This window comes from Artibeus jamaicensis, unplaced genomic scaffold, assembly GCF_021234435.1.
Source record: "Artibeus jamaicensis isolate MK-2021 breed Jamaican fruit bat unplaced genomic scaffold, CSHL_Jam_final contig_426, whole genome shotgun sequence".
NCBI classification, from domain to species: Eukaryota; Metazoa; Chordata; class Mammalia; order Chiroptera; family Phyllostomidae; genus Artibeus; species Artibeus jamaicensis.
The window spans coordinates 2,712,715-2,735,863 of NW_026521826.1; the positions used below are offsets into that span (position 1 = coordinate 2,712,715).

The 23,149-nt window shown below is 38.2% G+C and overlaps 1 protein-coding gene across 4 annotated transcripts in view; it reads left to right on the forward strand.

Moving 5' to 3' along the window:
- The first annotated feature begins 208 nt into the window (after positions 1-208).
- SUV39H2 (SUV39H2 histone lysine methyltransferase) overlaps positions 209-23,149 on the forward strand; it is a 28,105-nt gene continuing 5,164 nt past the window's right edge. The window contains exons 1-4 of one of the 4 annotated variants that reach the window (XM_037141278.2): positions 209-310; positions 2,869-3,014; positions 20,413-21,081; positions 22,732-22,878. In XM_037141278.2, the coding sequence (XP_036997173.1) occupies positions 280-310; positions 2,869-3,014; positions 20,413-21,081; positions 22,732-22,878 (993 nt within the window). In that variant the 5' untranslated portion in view covers positions 209-279. Of the gene's footprint in view, positions 311-2,868; positions 3,015-13,504; positions 13,615-20,412; positions 21,082-22,731; positions 22,879-23,149 lie in introns of all 4 variants that reach the window. The other 3 variants (XM_037141281.2, XM_037141279.2, XM_037141280.2) reach the window with 3 other exon arrangements.

Below are 23,149 nucleotides of genomic sequence, written 5' to 3' on the forward strand. Positions count from 1 at the left end.
ACCCAACGGAGCGCCGCCTGTCCCGCCACCCCACCACAAGACCCTCTCCTCCACAGCCCTTGCTCCCTCCTGCACCCTCCCACGCGCCGGTACGCGACGAGGAGCGCAAGCGCGCTCGCCGCTAAGGCCGGGGGTCGGCCTCCAGTGACGTCAGCACGCCTCTCGGGGTCCAGCCCCTCAGCCCGGCCCCCCACTCCCGCGCTAGCCGTGCTGGGGCGGAGTGTCGGCCCGTTGCACTATCCCGTCTGACCGCGCCAGTTTGAATGAAAGCTCTTCAAGATGGCGGCGGCCGGGGCCGAGGCGCGAGAAGGTGAGGGCTAGAGAGCGGCGCCCCTCACTAGCACCCGTTCTCCCGGCAAACTCCCCAGGCCCGGGAAGCGTGCCGGGACGCGCGGTCCAGGCCGAGTGCGGCGCCGCCTCCCGCCCTGCTGACACCTGGGCCCCCAGATGCGCGCCGCGGGTTTCACCTTTCCCCCGGCCCCTGACCCTTCTCGCGGCTCGGCCGGCACGCTCCTCGGAGTTTCCCTCTGCGCCCGGGCCGGTGCGCCCGCCGCCGGGATCGGCCCCCTCCGCCCCGCCGAGGTCCCTAGGGCCTCGCGGCCCCTCCCCACCCGGTGGTCCTGTAGAGGTATTCAGGCGGCCGCCGCGACGCCGGCTGATCCCCAGGGGGGTCGCGTTCCTGTGGGCGCTCGTGTGCCTTGACTCTTTTGTGGTGGTTTGAGCGGGACGTTTAGTGTTGGGGCTGGCGTTTTAGCTGGGTACCGGTGGTTTAAATGTGACCTCAGTATCAGAGGAAAAGAAAGAAATTGGGCCTGAACTATGACTACTAATAAAGGAAATTAAGCGAGGATACACCCCAGTTGGGTCTCACTAGGAGGTGAAATTCCTCATCGGAGCTTATCCTAGTAAGTGGGTATTGGAAGATGTATCCTTTAGCCTGGGGTCATTTTTATATCCACCAGAAACTCGTGTGTTATTTGCGTGGACGCCAAAGAATTAGCTACTGAACTTGTATGCACTTTTGTGCGCCCTTTAAAAAAGACTGGAACTTTCATTGCATTCTAGAATTTGAAGGTGTTTTCCAGAATATTCCTCCCCACATAGATTATCAAGTTTTTATTCCCCAGGTGTTTTTCCACTCGAGGTTATGGTGAACTATTGTGAGGTTTTTGTAGTGGAAATGAAATGTTTAATCTTGTAAGTGAATGTTCCCCCTACATTATAGATAATCGAGATTATTGCCAAAAGTGTTTTTTGCCCCCCACCCCGCTTTTTCTTTGTCCTTTTTTTTTTTTTTTAAGCTCTCACCAGCATTTCCATCAAGGGTTGTGTCTTGAATCTTATTACTACAACTAGGTGAGAATGGTAGGAACAGCAGACAACTCACCTGGGATAGATATTCTAGAGGTACCTCTTTTGCACGTGATCAACATAATGAGGTTAACTACACAAAACATCCTGAAGTTGTTTTTTTTGATGAAAAGGATTTAAGGGTTCATTTCTGTTCTACTTCTACCCGCAAACCACCACTCCAAAGCAAGCACCCTCTTCCTCCCAATTATTTTTTTGAGGGGGGGATGTCTTTTATTTCTTGATCTAGAATTGTCCTTTGTAGGAAGGTCGGGGAGTGGAACCTTGTTTCAGGGTTTCTGACAATGAAATCCCTGTGTGAGCTGAGGGTGAGGAGTGGATCTAGCAAGAACAGCTGTGGTCTCTGAAGCCAAAACACAAAAGGTTATCGCAACTACCTTGGAGAGCTACCAAGTAAAGCTTGAGTTTACTGAAAGATTTTGTTTGGTAACCCCAGTTTACTTCAACTCCCACATTTTCTCAGTGAATCTGAAACCTGGTGAAAATCCAGCTCAAGTCATATAGCTAAGTGGCCTAGCAAAGGCTGGAGCAGAGGACCTTTGGTCCTCTCTAGTGCTTACCATAACACTACCATGAAACCAAGCTTACTACAGATTTCTAAACATCAGTTTGTGTTAACATTTTATTAGCACTATGGGAGCAGAAATTTGAGGGTAAAACCTGCAGTACAATAAGGTATTGGCTTACTGTAAGATTGATTATGAATGTGTTTAATTTTCTTCAAGCTTGGTGTATGGGTCATGTAAATTGAATACTCTGTTTTGTAATTCTTGATTTTAAAAAAACAATACAGGAAATGAGTATGGCAAAACTCAACATACTCTCCATTGTTTTATTATAACTCTGGGGATTACTCACCTTCATAATAATAATAACATTGGAGCGTGGGCAAGATAAGTGGAGTTAAAATTTCATGCTACATTGCAAACTGGGAAAAGTAGGACATATGATGCATGAGTAACTATAGAACTCTATTTCAGTTAGATTATCCAACCAAGAGAAAGGGAGAAAAGGTTTTAAATTTTTAACAAATTACAAGATTGTTTTAAGATACATTTAAGATATTTTTAGCAATAAGTATATCCTAGATATCTATATTTTATTAAAACAGCAATTGTATTTTTTGTAGACTATACTGGAAAAGTCAAAAACATTATCCCTTTTGATTTTTGAATCTATATGTAATGTTAAGAAAGCTTCCAGACTTTCTGTGAAACATTTTGTTCAGGTGGCTCAGTAGAAATTAATTGACATCAGTTATGCATGGTAGTGTAGGAACCCATGAGAAAGTCCAAGAAGACCAATTTACCACAATAATTCTTTAATTCATTTTTTGTCTTGAAGACACAAAAATGGCTTCTTGTCATAAGAATTTTTAGTCCTATAAAATTGCCAGTAGAAAGGTGGGGATATAGAAGTGTTAAGTTTTTCCTTTTCCTTTTTTGATTTTATTCAGTAGCTATTTCATTAGTAAAGAGTTCTATTTTCTTATTGTAGCTTGGTGTGTGCCTTGCCTAGTTTCACTTGATACTCTTCAGGAATTATGTAGAAAAGAAAAGCTCACATGTAAATCGATTGGAATCACGAAAAGGAATCTAAACAATTATGAGGTGGAATACTTGTGTGACTACAAGGTAGTAAAGGTAAGGCAAATATCTAGCCCCTTAAAAGAGAATCAGACTTCAGTATTTCATATTTGTGTAAGATAAAAAGAATCTTAAAAGTAAGCAAAGCTCTTCTTAATGTTTAAGATTCTAAGCCATAATAATTTATTTGTCATCTGTATTGCCAAGTAACATTGAGAGGATTTTGAAGCATAAAATGTTCTTGCATTAGAATATTTTAAGGTGCTTATATCATTCTACATCCAACTCTTGATTATCTCCATGTGGATTACCAGAGGAAATGTTTTATCTCAGATTGGCTTCACCTGGGATTCATTTTTTGTTCCTAAATCATGTTTCCCCACTATTACCTAAAATGAACCTAGAAACAAACCAATTTTAGTGTTACTGAATCTCCTCAAAAAGCATCACCATCTGTATTTCCTGCTATCATGTCAAGTGAGATTCTGTGATGTAATAGAACAGCCTGGAATTTAAAGTCATTTCTAGCCTTTGTTCAGTGCCTTAAACTTCAGCAAAGACACTTAACTTTTCTAGGACTTACCTTACTCCTTTTAAAAATGGCAAGATTGTTGTCTAAACTTTTCCAATCTAAATCTTACAATAAATTTTTGAGTAATCTGTATAGCCTACTCCCTCTCCAAGAATTCTGTTTTGGACATTGGCCTTGTCAGTTCTACCAGATGATCAGGAATCTTGTTTAAGTCTTTGCTTTCCTTTATCAGATTCCATATCCATTCAGTCATTAAATCCAGTTCTTCCTTGGAAACCTCCATATTTTTTCATATCACTAGCTTCCTCACTCTGGGATTTTATAATCAAGCACTTCACCAACACTCTTCGTAAGAATCTTCATTTGATACCAAAAGAGCCCAGTCTGCCTTCACAGTTTATAAACTCTGGCTTGAATAATCTAGCTGAATCATATAATCATACCTGTTGGCTCCATTATAATACTTATTTGTATCTCACAGAGTTCAATTATACTTGATAAGCTTTTTGTTTCCCCCCACATTTTTGTAAGCAGTTTCCCCAGGTGTTTTTTTTTTTCCACTTTTCTGGACCTCTTACTCTATTTCTCACCCTCTCTTTGCAGACCTCTTTCTATGTCAGTGAAAAATAGCATCCCTCAAAAATAAACTCTCAAATTACCTTCATACCAGTTATTTGGATCTCCACTTATATATAGTTTCAGAGGTATCACCATTGGTCTTGTTTGTTATCCATTATCTTTAGGACTTTACCTAATCCGTGATGTCTTTTTGTGTCAGGCTCTCTCTTTCCACAGGTTTATCCAATTGGTAAAACTATCCCTATGACTTTTTATGATGGGCCGTTTGCACGTCTTAATGCCTTTCTCTTTTTCACCCAGCTCCCAACCCGACTCACATCTAGCAACCATCAAGTTGTTCTCTATATCTATGAGTTTGTTTCTGTTTTCTTGGTTAATTTATTTTATTTTTATATGCCACATAGAAATGAAATTTTATGGTATTTATCTTTTCTGACTTTTCACTTAGCATAATAATACCCTCTAGGTCCAACCATGTTGTTGCAAATGACAAAATTTCATTATTTTTTTATGGCTAAGTGATATTCCATTGTATATATGCACCACATGTTTATCCATTTCTCTATTAATGGACACTTAGGTTGCTTCTTTATTTTGACTGTTGTAAATGATGCTTCAGTGAACATAGGGTTACATACAGCTTTTTTAAATTAGTGTTTTAGATTTTTCAGATAAATACCCAGAAATGGAATTGCTGGGTCATATGGTAGTTCTATTTTTAATTCTTTGAGGAACCTCCATACAGTTTTCCATAGTAGTTGCAACAATTTACAGTCCCTCAGCCAAATGCATGAGGGTTCTCTTTTTTCCACATCCTCCCCAGCACTTGTTTGTGGATTTATTGATAGCCATTCTGTGAGGTGTGAAGTGGTTTTAATTTGCACTTCCCTGATGATGAGTGATGATGAACATCTTTCATATTGTCCTTTCTGGAGAAATGTGTGTTCAAGTCCTCTGTCCATTAATTTACCAGATTTTTATTTCTGGTGTTAAGTTGTATGAGTTCCTTATGTATTTTGGATATTAACCCTTATTGAATGTATCATTGGCAAATATCCTCTTCCATTCAGTAGATTTTTTTTTCATTTTGTTTATGGTTTCCTTCACTGCCGAAACTATTTAGTTTGCTGTAGTCCCATTTTTTCATTTCTTTTGTTTCCATTGCCCAAGAAGACATATTCCAAGAAATAATCACTAAGTTTTACAGTTTAGGGCCTTACATTTACGTAATTAATCCATGTTGTAGATGGCATATGAAAGCGATCCAGTTTCATTCTTTTGCATGTATCTATCAAGTTTTCCTAATACCATTTACTGAAGAGACTGTCTTTCCCTCTTTGTATATTCTTACCTCCTTTGTCATAGATTAATTAGCCATATAGGCATGGGTTTATTTCTGGGCTGTCTATTCTGTTCCATTGATTTTTGTGTTTGTTGTTATGCCAGTACCATGCTGTTTTGATTAGTATGGCCTTACAGTAGTATAGTTGGATATCAGGTAGTGTGATGTCTCCAACTTTATTCCTTTTTTCCTCATGATAGCTTTGGATATTGGGTCTTTTCTGGTTCCAAATAAATATTAGGATTATTTGTTCTAGTTCTGTGAAAAATGCCATTGATATTTTGATAAAGATTACATTGACTATGTAAATTGCTTTGGGTAGTATGGACATTTAAAAAATATTAATCTTACTATACATGAGCACTGTATAAATTTGCATTTATTTGTGTCTTCTTCCTATTTCAGTGTCTTAAAATTTTCCGAGTACAGTTCTTTTACCTCCTTAGTTACATTTATTCCTAGGTATTTTATTCTTTTTCATGCAGTTGTAAGTGGGATTGTTTTCTTAATTTATCTTTCAATAGTTCATTATTGATATACAAAATTACAACCTATATCTAAGTATTAATTTTGTTCCATGCTACTTTATTGAATTCATTTATTAGTTCTTACAGTGTTTTGGTATGTTCCTTATGGTTCTCTATGTAGTATGTCATCTGCAAATAATGACATACATGTATATTTTATCAAACATTCAAAGACTTAATACCTATTTTTCTCAAACTATTCCACAGGATTGAAGAGGGAAGTCTCCCTACCTCATTTTGCAAGGCCACTATTACCCTCATACCAAAACCTGGCTAAGACATTACTGAAAAAATAAAACTATAGGCCAATATCCCTGTTGAACATAGATGCAAAAATCCCCATGAAACAAGAAAAATTTCAAATAATTCAATACAGTTTAAAATTCAGATGCATTTTCTTTCTTGTCTGATTGCTATGGCTAAGACCTCTGATAGTATGTTGAATGGATATTCTTGTCATGTTCCTGATGTTAAAGAAAAAGCTTTTGCCTTTTTACCATCAAGTATGATGTTAGCTGTGGGTTTGTCATATGTGGCCTTTATACTGTTGAGTATGTTCCCTCTATCCCCCCTTTGCTGAGAGTTTTTATCATAAATGGATTTGGATTTTGTCAGATGCTTTTTCTGCATCTAGTGATATCATGGTTTTATATCATTTTGTATATGGGATATATTACATTGATTTGCAGATACTGAACTAGCCTTGTATCCTGGGAATAAATACACATGGCTATGGTATATGATCTTTTTAATGTATTGCTGAATTCAGTTTGCTAATTTTTGTATTGAGGATTTTTGCAGCTATGTTCAACAAGGATATTGGCCTATAATTTTCTTTTTTTGTAATGTCTTAGACTGGTTTGGTATAAGGGTAATAGTGACTTCATAAAATGAGGTAGGGAGCCTTCCTCAGTTTTTTGTAACAGTTTGAGAAAATAGGTATTAAATTTTCTTTGAATGTAACTGCTGATTGGATTTCATTAGTATTCAGATTTTCTGTTTCTTCCTGATTCAGCCTTGGACGATTATATGTTTTTTAAGAATTTATTTTTCCCAGGTTGTCCAATTTGTTGGCATGTAATTATTGGTAGTATTTTCTTAAAATCTTTTGTATTATTGTGGTGTCATTTGGAATTTCTCTTTCATTTCTGATTTTATTTTTTTGTCTCCTTTTTTTCTTCTTTTATTCTAGAGAGAGGGGGAGGGAGGGAGGAAGAGGGAGAGAAACATTGATCGGTGGCCTCTTGCACATGCCCCAATGGGGGACCGAACTCACAACCTAGGCACATATCCTGACTGGGGATGGAACTGCAACCTTTCAGTTTGTATGATGATGCCCAACCACCTGAGCCACATTGACCAGGGCTCTCTTTTTTTCTTGATGAGTATGGTTAAAGGTTTATCAGTCTTGTTTATTTTTTCAAAGAACCAGCTCTTCGTTCTTTGTATTTTTGCATTTTGAAATATTTTGTATTTTTGGACTCTTTTATTTCCACTTGAATCTTTATTATTTCCTTTCTTCTATTAAGTTTGGGCTTTGTTAGTTCTTTTTCTAGTTCCTTCATGTGTAAGGTTAAATTGCTTATTTGAGGTTTTTCTTGTTTCTTGAGGTAGACCAATATTGCTATGAATTTCTCTCTTACAGCTATTTTGGCTGTGTCCCACAGATTTAGGCTCATTGTGTATTCATTTCCATTTGTCTCAGTGTATCTTTTGATTTCTTCCTTGAACTTGTTAACCCAATTATTGTTTTGTAGCATGTTATTTAGCCTCCAAGTGTTTATGTTTTTCAGTGTTGTTCTTATAGTTATTTCTAGTTTCATACCATTGATTGAAGAAGATGCTCGATATGATTGAAACTTGTTTTGTGGCAGGTTGATCTTGGCTACTGTACCATGTGTGCTTGAAAAGAATGTGTATTCTGTTGCTTTGAAGTGAAATGGTCTAAAAATATCATTTAAGCCCATGTGGTCTAATATCTCATTAAGGCTACTATTGATTTTCTGTCTGAATCATCTAACCATTGATGTCAAAGGGTGTTAAAATTCCCTGTTCAGACTAATGCTGTTGATCTCTCCTTCATGCTGGTAAATATTTGCTTTCCATATTTGGATGCTTTTACATTGTGTGCATAGATGTTTGCAAGAGTTTTGTATCCCCTTTTTGGATTGATCCCTTTATCATTATGAGATGCCCTTTGTCATTTGTGACGTCCCTTTAAAGTCTACTTTGTCTGATAAAAGTTATCCTAGCTTCTTTTTTTTTTTCATGTCTTTTTTCTTTTCTTTTAAAGATTTTATTTATTTTTTAGGGAGGGGAAGGGATGGAGAGAGGGAGAAAAACATCAATGTGTGGTTGCCCTAACTGGGAATTGAACCAGCAACCCTTTGGTTTGCAGGCTGGCGCTGAATCCACTGAGCCACATCAGCCAGGGCATCTTTTTCTGTCCTTTTACTTTTAGTCTGTATCTCAGTCTGAAGTGGGTCTCTTATAGGCAGCATATGTACAGGTTTTGTTTTTCAATCTATTCAGTCAGCCTCTGTCTTCATTATACCTTAATCATTTACATTTAAAGTAATTATTGATAAGCATGTACTTATTGTCTTTATTGTTTTCTTGTTGCTTTTCTAGTTCTCTTTATTGTGTTGTTCTCTTGCTCTCTTTTGTATGTTGATGCCTTTTTATAATGTGTTTTGGTTCCTTCTTCTTTATTTGTAGTGTGTCTCTTACAGATTTTTGGTTTTTGGTTACCATATGCTTCATGTATATCAGGCTATGTTTATAGCATTTTATTTTAACTTGATGGTGTTTGAAGTTTGGACACATTATAAAATCACTACAGTTTTTACTCACACCCTCCACATTTAAGTTTTTATCATTATTTTGTACTTTCATGTGCATTTGTTGTAATCACATAGGATCTTCCTAGTTTTGACCTTTGTACTAGCATTATAGTTTGTTGAGCTACTAATTTTAAGTGCTTGCCTTTGTCATGTAGAATGTTTTTCTTTTCTATATTTTCTTATTTGTATTTTTTATCATTTCTTTTCTACTGCAATAAGTCTCTTTAACATTTCCTGTAATATGGTTTAGTGGTGATGAACACCTGTAGCTTTTTCTTGTCTGAGAAACTATCACTCCTTCAATTCTAAATGAGAGCCTTGCTGGGTAAGGTAATCTGGGTTGCAGATCTTATGCTTTTCACCACTTTGAATATTTCATGGCTCTTCCTTCTGGCCTGCAAAGTTTCTGTTGAAAATCAGCTGATTGATGGGATTCCCTTTGTACTTAACTAACTGCTTTTCTCTGGCTACTTTTAAGATTCCTTGTCTTTAACCTTTGGCATTTTAATTATGATGTGTCTTGGAGTGGGCCTCTTTGGGCTCATTGTGTTTGGGACTCTGTGCTTGCTGGACTTGTATGTCTTTTTCCTTCATGGTTGGGAAGTTTTCAGTCATTTCTTTAAATAGATTCTTAATCCCTTGCTCTTTCTTCTCCTTTTGGTACCTCTGTGTTACAAACAGTGTGCTTGATGTTGCCCCAGAGATCCCTTAAACTATCATTTTTTTCCTCTTTGCTATTTCAGTTAGGTGTTTTCTGCTACCTTGTCTCCTAGTTCAGTTTCAATCCTCTTCTTCAACCAATCTGTTTGATTGCCTCTAATATACTCTTTATTTCAGTTATTGTATTCTTCATTTCTGACTTTTTTATGGTTTCTGTCTCTCTGATGTGGTTCTCATGAAGTTCATCTGTTCTCCTAAGTTCATTTAACATCCTTATAAACAGTGTTTTGACCTCTGTATCTGATAGTTGCTTGTCTCCATTTTGGTGAGTTCGTTTTTGGAGTTTTGTTTTGTTCTTTCATTTGAGATGTGTTTTTTTCCTCCTCATTTTGGCTGACTCCTTTTGTTTTTTCTTAAGTAGATCTGCTTTGTCTCCAAGTCTTGGCAAGGTGGCCTAATATAGTCAGTGTCCTGTGAGGCCCAGTGGTGCATTCTCCTTATCCACCTGAGCTGGGTACTCCAGAAGTGCCCCTAGTGTGTGTTGTATGTGCCCCCCACTGTAGTTGAACGTTGATTACTATTGGCGCCTTAGTGATTGGGGTTGATCCTAAGCCTGACTGGATATGAGGGATTGCCATGACTACAGCAGATGAGCTGTTATATTGGGGCTTATGCCACAGAGTGGGTGCTAGCTGAATCTGCCCTTCAGGTTTTTCATTTTTGGAGCTGGTTGGGTAGTGCTCTGGTGTGGTCTAAAGCCAGCCACCAGGTCTGTTGGTTTTGAAGGCTCTTGGGATGTGCTTCAGTGCAGGCCACATTTAGCCTCCCTTTGTACTACCTTGAGGCTGCCTGGTGGGAGCTAGAAGGTGATGTGCAGTTGATAGCCGTCTGTGCTGGGCTTAGAGGCTCCTGTGAGAAGGTATGCTATAAATCAAGGCCAGTTGCCACTGGTGCTGTGCTTGGGACTCTCATGGGCACCACAGTGTGAACTGTGGCCAGCCACCTCTGGTGCTAGGTTCATGGTCACTTATTTGAAGCTACATGCCAGGCCAACACTGGCCACAACTCATACCAGGCTTTGGGGAGATTAAGACTGGTCACTTCTTTTGTCATGCTTGAGACCACTTAGCAAGAGGTTTGGGATACATCTCAGCCTGCCCCTGCTTAGTACAGGTTTGTGAACCTTTGATAGATTTTAGGAAAGTAAGTAGCATGAGACAAGGCAGGCCACTTATGTGGAAAAGCCACTGGAAGTTGCTCAGCCCAGCACTTGGGTTGGGGGGGGTGGTCTTGGGGAATCACCAGGGCAGGGTGAATGGAGAGCTTAGAATTGGCACCCACCTGCACCTGCCACCTGCGTGGGTGGCAGGCTCAACAAAGGAGCGGTGGTACCTGTCAGTGCCTCTGTCTCCAGAGAAGGCTGCCCCTCCAACCCTTGCCTTGAAGCTAGTCAGTTCAGTTCCTCCATGGGTGTCCCTGGCACTCGTAGAGCTGCCACTCCCACTGGAACCCAGAGCAAGTAGATTTGTGAGCGGGTTCGTCTGTGGGTGGGCCTCTCAAGAGGATCACCTCTGTCTTCCACAGCCCTCCATTTCACTCGGATGCGATCCCCATTGGTTCTCACGTCCAGATGTTATGGGGACTTTACTTCCAGTCACTGGTGCCTGGCCTGGGGAGCCTAGTGTGGGGCTGGGACCCCTTGCTACCCCCTTGCAAATACCTCTGTGGCTGAGATATTTCTCCTAATTCTGAATTGCCATACCATGGGTATGGGGCCAGCTTGTTCTGCATCCCTGTCCCCTCTTACCAATCTCATCATGGCTGCTGCTTTATAACTTTAGTTGTAGGACTTCTGTTCAGCTAGTCATCAGGTGGTTCTCAGTGATGGTTGTTTTATAATTTAGTTGTAATTTTGATGCAGTCATGGGAGGGGGCATGCTCAGCATTTACCTACTCTGCCATCTTGACTGGCAGTGTAAATTATTTAATCTATAGCCACATACCTACCTCTCTCTCACTGTGTGTGTGTGTGTGTGTGTGTGTGTGTGTGTGTGTGTGTGTGTGTGTGTGGAGAGAGAGAGAGAGAGAGAGAGAGAGAGAGAGAGAGAGAGATATTCAGGCAGGTGAAATATCTTATTACACTGTTCTTCTCTTGTGTTTTCCCCTCCATTTATACAGTTAATAAAGGACACTGTTGCAAGGCCATATTCCTCAAACTCATTACAGTTGTTTCTGAAACACAGCTCTAGTTGCATTATGGCCTCGCTTAAACCTTTTAATGGTTCCCTGTTGTCAGTCACTTTAAGCTGACTCTTTCTGAGGTTCTTTATCATCTAGCCACTAACTGCCATTCTAGCTTCATGTCTTTCTATCCACATTGAAATACTTGTAAATTCTTCCATCAAGCTAAGATTTACTAACCACCTACTATAAGCTGGGCAGTCCGTTAAGCATTCATTGGAATCATAGCTTAAGAACAGGCACGGCTTGTATTCTGATTCCTTGAACAGTCCTGCACCTTTGCACATGCCCTTTTGATTTCTCATCCATTTCCCTCTTTGGAATATTATTGTTTCCCTTCTCAAAATCTTTCTTGACCTGCAAGGTCCAGCTGAAAGGTTACTATTTATTACAGAGCCTTCTTCCCTGTCACACCTCCAGTAAAATTAATTGATTTATGTTCAGGACTTAAAAAGCAGTGTTCTTGTCATTTTTCTAGAACTTGTCACATTATATAGCTTTGTTTCATAACTTCTCTACTAAATTGTCAGCCATTTAGGGACCAGGACTATGTCTTACTGTAGTCCTTAGTACATAATGGATATTTAGTTTGTGGTTATTAATTGGCTTTTGCTTCTGTAATTTCTCTAGTCCTCACAGTCACTATTAGACTAGACCATAACTTGATGTTAATAATATAGTAGCAATCTATTGACTAGTGTCTTCTGTTTTTTCTTTCTATATACTTTCACTCAGTAAACATTTTCCATTTGTGTGTCAGGTATTACATTGTGCCCTGGGAAAATACAGATTAACAAGAAACTGTCCCTCAGCTTAAGGAACTCATAGCCTGTTGAGAAAGACTGACAAGTAAATCATCCATTGCAATACAGTACAATGAGTGCCGTGGCCGACGTTACTACAGTGTCAGTGGGAAGTACACAAGGCCAGGGCACAGGAACTTCCTAGAAGAGTTGATGTCCAACAGGGATTGAGCAAACAGGTGTTATGATTGATTATGGGTTTACTATAGAAAATAGGGTATGATACAGGAGTGGGAGAAAATGAAAGATGAGTGCAGGAACTTTCAGCCATTCTAAGCAATGGGAGTCATTCGAAAGGTTCTAGAAAGAGTGGCACGGTCAGATATATAATTCACAAAATTTTCTCTGTTCAGTGCGCAGAGTAGATTGGCAGGAAGGGGAATGACACACACACTTACACAGTTTAGGGAAGAAGCGATGGTGCGTGAACTAAAGTCATCACAGTGAAGGTGAAGAGAAGTAGGTAAATTTTTTTTAGTTACCAAGGATGTGACATTTATAACTCTGTGGTATAGTGGTCAGGCAGTTAGGTGGGGACCTGGCAGTGAGGGTTCCACATCTAGAAAACATAGGTTTCTGACTTGCAGTAGTGTAGGTAATAATACTGTTTACCAAAGTCCAGGAATATAGGAGGATTAGGGTAGGAGGACTAGTATGGCTTTGGAGAAGAAAAATGAGAAGGTTGAGAACATTGAAGTGAGCTGACCAGTAGGGTGTGGCAAACATTCTAACCAAGACTGAGAACTAACTGGAAATGTAGAACTTGAAGTAATTGGCAGAAAGACAGCAAATGAAGCTAAAGGGACAGATGCAGTTACGTGTTAAGTCAGCAGATACTTATGGGCCATCTTCCCCATCATATGCTAGGCACTACAGGCTTCAGAAATGAAAGACACAGAGGTCCCTGGTATCGTGGAGTTTCTTTTAGGGACAGTAGAAGAATCTTAAATATCATTGTACAAAGTACTTCATTAAAGTCACGGTAAGTGCTGATGTAACAGGATCTAACTTATCCTGCAGAGACAGATGTCCGTGAGAAACTGCTGCTTGAACTCAGTGCTGAAGAATGAAAAGAGAAGCAGGGCAGCGTCTCGAGGTAGAAGAGAACCTGACTTCAAGGAATAGAAAGTGTGAGTGGAACATAGAGGGATTGGAATGAGGCAGGAAGGATAAGCAGAACCCAGAAATGCAATTCCTTATAGGCCAAGAAGAGAATTTTGGACTTTATTTTGAGAGGTAGGGAAAAATTTAGTAGTTTTGAACAGGTCAATGATATGATAAGATGGATGTGTTAAAAATATTACTCTGGCTGCAATGCCATGAATGGACTGATAGTAACAAGAAGCTATTTGCAGTAATCGAAGCAAAGAAAATGTGAGAACAAGGGCTGAGGAATAGTTAGGGAGAGGTCACCGGAAGAACTGTCAAAGACTGAGACAAACGAGTAGGAAGAAAGGTAGAAAGAAAACTGGGAAAGTAAGTTATGGAAGCCTGATAGAGAGAATATCAGCAAAATAGAGTAGTGACCAGTAGGTCAAAGAACTGCAGTACCACTTGAGCAGTAGAAGAAGGTTGCTGATGCCCTTAGAACAGTTTCAGTGGCATGGGTAGAAGAAACCAAAGTAGAAAGAATTAAAGAATAAATTGGAGGTGAGAGATTTAAATGGTATGGACAACTGTTTCAAGAATTCCAATTTTGAAGAAAGGGAGGAAGGGCAATGTAAGGTATGAGGGTGTTTATGAATTTAAATTAAAAAAAAATCTGAGTAGGTAATATATGTATATCATTTAAAAAACTGAAATGGCAATATACTGAAATCTTCCACCCCTGTAACCTTATTTCCAATCTCTCAACTTTTAGTAATTTATTGTATTTTTTAGAGATTGCTTACATATTTAAGCATTTATATCTCAAAGGAGGTTTAGTTTAAATTTGCTTTTTACTTTTACTTTTTTAAGATTTTATTTTATTTTTAGAGAGGAAGGGAGGGAGAAAGAGAGGGAAAGAAACATTGCCTCTTGCATGCCTCCAACTGGGGACCTGGCCTGCAACCAAGGCATGTTCCCTGACAGGGAATGGAACCAGCAACCTTTAGGTTCACAGGCCAGCACTCAGTCCACTGAGTCACACCAGCCAGGACTAATTTTGCTTTTTAAAAATGAGGGAGGTTTCAGTGTTAGGACCATTGAGAGAAGCTGAAGAGATAGGAGAGAAGGGATAGTTGATGAAGAAAGTACGTCTCTTCTGTTGTATCTGCATTCACCTTCTCTGGTTACATGTCCATGAACGTGTGGAAATCAAGGGAATTTATGCCCGGTGGTTTCTGTTTTCTCTCTGCATTAGGAGCAAAGTTCATGTGCTACTAAAACCAACAGGAAAGTAGTGGGATGGGTCCTTGAGCAAACAGTGGAGGAGGTTTAAATTAGCCAACTTAGGAAATGGAAAGAATTCTAACTGGGGAAACAACAGGGTTGTTACTATTATGAGTTTATTGGGTTCCAGTTAACTTAAAGGATGTAAACTGAGATAGTCAAGCTCAGTGCTCTGATTTTTTTCATGCCATTTCTTGCCATGTCACTACTTCATCCAGAGAAATTTCCGACAAAACTATGGGTACTCTTTATTAACATACTTAGCTCATCAGTGAGAAACTGGAACCTCCATATACATTGGTGGGGCTTCTCCCTTGATAAGCAAATATTAAGAGATAAATTGCCTTCTTAAAGTATCAAGGTAATTCTGAATCTTTAGAACCACCACTGTACTCCATGGTACTTACTAACAGAATATTCCACATCTAACAATAGGTTAATATTCCTTAAAGGCTGATTGCGCTTAGAATAGTTTGTCAAGAACAGGAACAACATAGAAATCATTAGACTAAGATTCAAATTTCAGAGATCAGGAAAACAGAGCTACAAGAAAGGACAGTTTCAAGGTCATGTTGCTCGTATGTGTCAGTCTTGGGCCTCTAACCAGGTCTCACAACTCCTTTCTGTCAGTCACTGGCATGAACATCTAGTGGCTTCCCATGGACCATTCTGATCGTCAGACTGTGTTCCCTTGGGACATTGGTGTCATCATAATCAGACTCTGGCCATTCCTCTGCTAATGCTGCATGTGATGATTGCTTCAGAACTTGCAGAAAACAATTAGCTAATGGGAGGGTAGATTTTTGCTGTTTTCTGTCCTCCCATGTATATATTTTTAAAGTTTTTGTGCTTGCTACAACTTATTGCTATGGACAGCGGATTTCAGAACAAATATTGAACACCACTATCTCCAGGGTAAGTTTAGCAGCTTGTATTTTAAGGACTCATATAATTACTATTGTAATTTTTATCTTGCATACAAGTTGGTGGTCATTTTTGTTAGACATTCATAAATATTTAGAGGAAGCCTAAGCTGTAGTAGGCAATCGTGCTTGGTTCTGGGACTGCAAGGAATAAGATTCCATTTCTTCCCACAAACGGCTTATAGTTTAGGTTAGAAATGGGAACATAAGTGGTTGGCAGTGATCAGTTCTCCTTGAGCAAGAGAAGCAAGAAAGAGATGACATCTGAGCTGAATTTTACAGATGAGTATGTTTTTCTATACATAAAAGATGAGACTGAAATAAGCAAGCATTCATTAGGCAAATGGAAGAAGCCATTCTAATGAGAGAACTTTGAATGAAGCAACAGGAGGGTATGAAAAGGTCTGTTATATCCAGGTACTTAATAGCAGCTCAGGGTGGCCAGAGGTGTGTGAATGGGGCCATAATGGAAGATTGGGGTAGAGAGCTGTCAGGGATCCAGTCAAGAATGGTCTTCTTTGTTTATAATAGGAAGTATGGATTTAATTCTTTAGACAGTGGGAAAGCCATTAAAATGTTGAAGCAAGAAAATAACAAAATGACTGGAGTAGTGGATTTTTATTATTTTTAAAAAACTATTCTTTAGTAAAGAAGGGTAGACTGGATTTATGGTCAATGTGGAGTCGGGGAAACCACTTAAAGGCCTGAAATAACTATAGCTAATAGAGATGGACAGGAACAAGTATCTAAAGACATTTGATGATGGATTGGATTGAGGAGGAGAAAGAATCGAGATTGATTCCCTGGTTTGTATCTTGTGTGACTAGGCAGATAGGTTTAAGACTCCTCTTGCTGGGGAACACGGAATGGAAAGAATCTGGGAAGAACTGTGATGAGTTCTGTGTGGATAGGTTGATTCAGGGACCTGTTAGACACCCAGTAGTAGGTTATAGGATACATTGGGTTGCACATTAAATTTTGGGAGTCATCACCATATAATTAAAGCCACTGAAGTGATGAGTTGCCCACAGAGAGCATTTAGAGCAGTTCTTAACTTGGAATCCAAATAGCCTGAAACTACCCAAAATATTATATGTGACTTTTGTTAAGGAAAGGCCCACAGCTTTCTTCAGATTCTCAAAAGGGATAAACATTTGTTTAGTGTGAAAAGGGACTAAGGACAGAGCCCTTAGTACTACAGCTGTGTAGATTTTAAGTGATGGGAAGGATATGGTTTCAGCAAGGAAGGCAGAAAAGGAACAAGAGTGTTGAGAGAATCGTGACAGCAAAGCCTAAGGAGAATTGTCAAGAAGGTGAGGACTAAAGAGTCGTTGGCTGGGCAATTAGAAGATAGTAAAATTATTCCTGATAAATAGTATGGAATTAAATGTATTTGTATTTAATGAAGCTCCCCACAGAAACATGGTTTCTAAGAACTATAATAATAAACACTGGCTTATTAAAAAAAGCCTTAGTCAAGTGTCCAAGGCTATCTTAAATTTGTTCTTGCCTTGCCTTTACAGTTTTTTCTAAAGATTTTGTTTGTTTTTAGAGAGACGGAAAGGGAGGAGAAAGAGGAAGAGAAACATCAATATGTAATCAAAAGAGAAACATCCATTGGTTGTCTCTCGCATACCCCCCAAACCAGGGCCCTGGCCCACAACCTAGGCATGTGCCCTGACTAGGAATTGAATCAGCAACCCTTCAGTCTGCAGAACGATGTCCAAGCCACTGAGCCACACCAGTCAGGGTGCCATTACAGTTTTATCTCTTTCATATCTGAACTTCAAAGCTAGCCAAATCCATCTCTTCATGTTTTCTGGATACTTCATGCAAATCTTAGCTTCATGAAGGCTTTTGCTCATGTTTTTCAGCCTTCCCGCCCTGTCCCTTACCTAACAAATTCTATCAGTCTTTCTCACATGAAGTTTATTCTACTTCCTCTGAATTCTCATTGATCTGTTTTCATTTCCCTCTTAATAGTTTAGTGTTTATCGTATTACTTGTGTTTACAGTTAAAATTGTACTGGTTTGCGTTATTACTTATTTTACCTGCTACTACCCTTCTTTTCCAATGAGATTTTACCCCTAAAGACTAGTATTACTTTACATTTCATCACACCCTCTAGTGACTGAATTTTCACATATTAAGAGTAACTTATGGACCATTATTTTGACTGTATTCCATTTCTGTGGGTAATCAAGAGTTGATTGTATATCAGAATGAATAAGATATGAGTCTTATAAAACTTTGGCTTTTATTTGGAATGTAGGGTATTGAATCAATTGAATTAAGTCAAACCATTTTGTGCTATTTTTCAAAGTGGAAATATCTTTTTTGGATTGAAAAATATGCATATAAAATAAAACTACAAAGTAGAAATTACATATTACTAATATTTCTACACTATTTTACAAAGATACTCATGTTTTGTAAACATCTTTACCTTCCATAAATTAAGTAACTGTGTGGTTAAATGCAAAACTTAGTCACTAAAAATGCAAGTAGCATTATTTTGAAAACAAACTTCAGTGTTATAGTGTTTTTAGTTTTGCTGAATGATGAATGATCTTAATCATCTGACTTAAAGCTGGTGTTTCTGTTTCTTTCAGTGTTTGCTGGCAACTTTGACATAGCCCAGAGCTATAGTAGGAAAAACTGTAACAGGAAAAAAAGACAAGCAAGGTTTCATTGCTTTATTCTGGAATCAGAGAAATTAAAAACTTTTATAGTTAAGGGGAGTGGAGTCAGATACTGCCAAGTGTGTCTCATTGTTGTTGAGCAGCTGTCTGCTAACAACAGCCCCACATTTTAGTAGTTACCCGGCAGAAGGGAGAAAGCCATGTTGCGTCTTAGCCAACCTGACTAACATGTATGTCCAGGCTTGTTTTGTTTTGGGGGGATCACAATATAGATTTCTGTGGAAGTACAGTTTTGGTGCATATTCTCACACCACAATTTAACCACTTTTTTAAAACAAAACATTTTGACTTTTTATAAAGAAGCAAAGTTTTTTTAATTCACAAGCATTACTGTTTATTGAACAGAAATACATAAAACACTGGGATGAAGACAGTGGGGAGAAAATAAGCTCTCACTCTTCGAAGCCCCCTCAGTGCTCCTCAGCCCGATTCGTGCCTCCTTAACACGTCTGACGCCGCCGCGCTTCCTAGATCTTCCCATTGTTTGGCATTTCCCAGTGATGAACATAAAGCAGCTGTCATGGTCATCCTTACTTTATAATAAAAACTTTATTTACAATTTCAGGGAAAAATAAATGTGTCCCAATTAAGTTTTTATCAGTATCTACGAATTAAAATAACTAAAAATTATAGAATGCAGTTTAATCACTTTTCATACATGAGAAGGTATTTTACCCAAGGGCACATGTAGATGTTGGTTATTCAAGAGGACAAAAACTAAATATTGAGACTTTGCTTCAGAAGTTTTTTGATTATACACACACTCGACTGCCTTTTTAAAGAGAAATGTGGCATGGCATTCTCGACTTTAAGGGGAGAAAGCACAGGCAGGTCACTGGGGTAGGAAGGCAAGAACACAGGCACCTCAGTGGTCAACAGTGGGATGAGGGATAAAGCAAAATATTTTGATTTTTGGTAGCTTGAATGCCAACCTAAAGCTACCTAATCCAGTCATGTTTTAGTCTAAAAAAGGTAAGAATTCTCTGGAATCATGCTGTCTGATAGAAACATAATACGGCCTACAGATGTATAATTGAAAATTTCCTAGTAACCATGTTAAAGTAACAGGACGCAGGTGTAATTGCCTTCAATCATATATCTGATCTAATCTAGTAAATCCAGTATATCTCAGTGTGTAATCAAAAATTTTTTAAAGTGTATATTATACTTAAAGCAGATCTCAAGTTTAGACTAGCCATATTTCAGGTGCTTGATAGCTACATGTGGCCAGTGACTGTATTGGACAATGTATATCTAGAACATCTAGGCTTTATGTGCCCATGACATTGAGAAACAAAACTACTCTCGTATCTACTATAAAATATTAAGTTACAGACCTTTAGCAGGATGTCCAACCCGCAGCCTGTGGGCCGCATGCAGCTGAGGATGGCTATGAATGTCGCCCAACACAGAATCATAAATTTACTTAAAACCTTTTTTTTTTTTGCTCCTCGGTTTTTGTTAGTGTTTGTGTATTTAGTGTGCCCAAGACAACCCTTCACCCAGTGTGGCCCAGAAATGCTAAAAGGTTGGACACCCCTGCTAAAGGATACCTACATCTATGATGGCCAAATAAGCCTCTCATCTAGATTAGTTTTGGGACTGGCCATTTGCATGATCAAGAGAAATACTTTTTTGTTCAGCCTAGTCACTGGTAAAATACTTGTGAATTTCAGTACTTTTTCTGTAGGTGCAATTCTTTTGCCTGTGGTCAAGCATATTCTGCCACATCTAAATTCTATAAATATTTTATGTAATATAAAGAAAAGGTTTTATTTTTATGATCTGTACATTAATTGCTGAAAATTTCTGACTTTATATATTCTGAACTTTATTTAGAAAAATGAGAATGGATACCTTGCTTTTTACAATGTTATTTAAATAATTGGGACTGTCATATCTGATTTGCATTTTCTTTTGTATTTTAAGGATATGGAATATTATCTTGTAAAATGGAAAGGATGGCCAGATTCTACAAATACTTGGGAACCTTTGCAAAATCTCAAGTGCCCATTACTACTTCGGCAATTTTCTAATGACAAGCATAATTATTTATCTCGGGTAAAGAAAGGCAGAGCAGTAACTCTAAACAATAACAAAGCTTTGAAACCTGCCATTGCCGAATACATTGTAAAGAAGGCTAAACAAAGAATAGCTCTGCAGAGATGGCAAGATGAACTCAACAGAAGAAAAAATCATAAAGGAATGATTTTTGTTGAAAATACTGTTGACTTAGAGGGCCCACCTTCAGACTTCTACTACATTAATGAATACAAACCCACTCCTGGAATCAGCTTAGTAAATGAAGCTACCTTTGGTTGTTCATGCACAGATTGCTTCTTGGAGAAATGTTGTCCTGCTGAAGCTGGAGTTCTTTTGGCTTATAATAAAAACCAACAAATTAAAATCCCACCTGGTACTCCCATTTATGAATGCAACTCAAGATGTCAATGTGGACCTGACTGTCCCAATAGGATTGTACAAAAAGGCACACAGTATTCACTTTGCATCTTTCGAACTAGCAATGGCTGTGGCTGGGGTGTAAAGACCCTTGTGAAGATTAAAAGAATGAGTTTTGTCATGGAATATGTTGGAGAGGTACGTTCAACTTACAGAACACATAATGTCCATGGAAGGATTATGCTTTTGAAAAGTTACCTGTTTACCTCAGTGACAAACAGTTGGTAAATTTTGATATTATCATTTGCAAATATGCAGACATTTCAGATTTAAGAGAGGGGTTCACTAGCATAGAAATATAAACTTGAATATAAACAAAAATATGAAAAAGATAGAAACATGAAAAAAATGAAATAGTCATTTTTCAATGAACACCCATTTATAGTCCATAGAACTGGCATTTGTAAATTTTAAAGTAACAACTATTTTTACACAGAATTCCTAAGAAGAAAATTAGGTCTAAACACACGCTGACTTTGAAACTTTTAAACTGTAATTTACTTCATCCTTTTGACCAAATATTGGGTTAAGTGTAGTTGCCAAAACTCAATTTTGTCTCAACTTGAAAACTACTATATAATAGACCAGTGCTTTATGGGCAAGAGTTGTAGGACAAACATAAAAGCATTTATTATGTCCATAAGAAAATACAAACTCTTTGTAACTCAGCTACAAAGACTATTTCCTATATAACCAAATTTTTAAATATATATATGTACACATACAAAAGTAGTATTTACCCTGTGCCACATATTATTCTAAGCACCTTATGTACTAACACATTAATTTTTCCCAGCTCTGAGGTAGTGGCATTGTCTCCATTGTTATAGGCAAGAAAACAGGCACAGAGATATTAAGCACATTGCCCAAGGTCACACGGTAGTCAAGAAGAGCCAGAATTCAAAATCAAGGCTCCAGAATCAGTGCACTTCACCACACTTCCTCAAACTGAAGGGTGGGTTAAACTGTGACTAGAAAGGCATGAGTATGACTGTGAATCCAGGGCTGTAAAATCTGACATTTTAAAAGTTGTTTGAATTGGACCACTTAATTCAAAGATTAAATTGGATCCCTGTATTGATCCTTCTATATTTAGATGATGGCAGATTACTATAAATCACTATTTCGGATACTAGATCTTACACAACTATTCTCTTTTTTGGCTTCATGAATGCACAAGCTAAATTTTGGTTGACACAATAAGTGACTAGATATTTTTGATTTCTTAAGCTGATCACGTGGTAAAGCTTTGTTGTTTAGAACAGAACTGTAAGTGATGGTTTTTCAGCTGCCAAATTTCATGAAAACAACCTATTCTATGAAATGAAATTTTCCATTATTTGACTGCAAATTTAACATACCTTCTCTTCTATATTTGTAACAAAATTTCATTTGTAACTGCACCCAGATTAGTTATATGAAAAATATCCACTTAAAGCATATATACTTATAAACTAGTCCTTTATATTCTGTTATATCCTATGAAGAGCTATAGTTATGTAGCTTTTTTAACATCTCAGTAATTTAGAATGAGAGTACTGCATGGTTTCAACTTGTCAATTGTTCAGTTGTCCTAATTCCTCTTTAAACAGCTATAATTGTTTTGTACCATCATGTCTCCTCCCTTGTTCTCCCACCTCTTTCTGTCAAGTTCTTCTGGAGTCATTTGTGTGGATGTGTGCTTTTTATATATTTGTAGGCACTAGTATGTTGATTAATTGAATTATGGATGAGAGCTTCTTTAGTTCAGCAATAGCTATAGAATATACTATAGTTTTTTCTTTTTAGGTGATCACAAGTGAAGAAGCTGAGAGACGGGGACAGTTATATGACAACAAAGGAATCACATATCTGTTTGATCTGGACTATGAATCTGATGAATTCACAGTGGATGCAGCTCGATACGGAAATGTATCTCATTTTGTGAATCACAGTGTAAGAAATACTTAAAAGTATAGACAGGCCTGATTAACTTAGTACTGTGTTTAATGCTTTTCCATAGTTGAGGATATATTTGAACCACAGAGTCTTTTAGTGTATTCAGAGTATTTTAGGACAACAGTCTCTGCTGTTAAGTCATGACTACTGCTCTATTAGGAAAACTCAAAATGTAAATAGCATGAATTTTGCAAGTCTTACTTATGTTACTTCATTTAAACTTTTCGGCAACATTTTAAGATAGGTATTATCCTCATAGAGGGGGAAA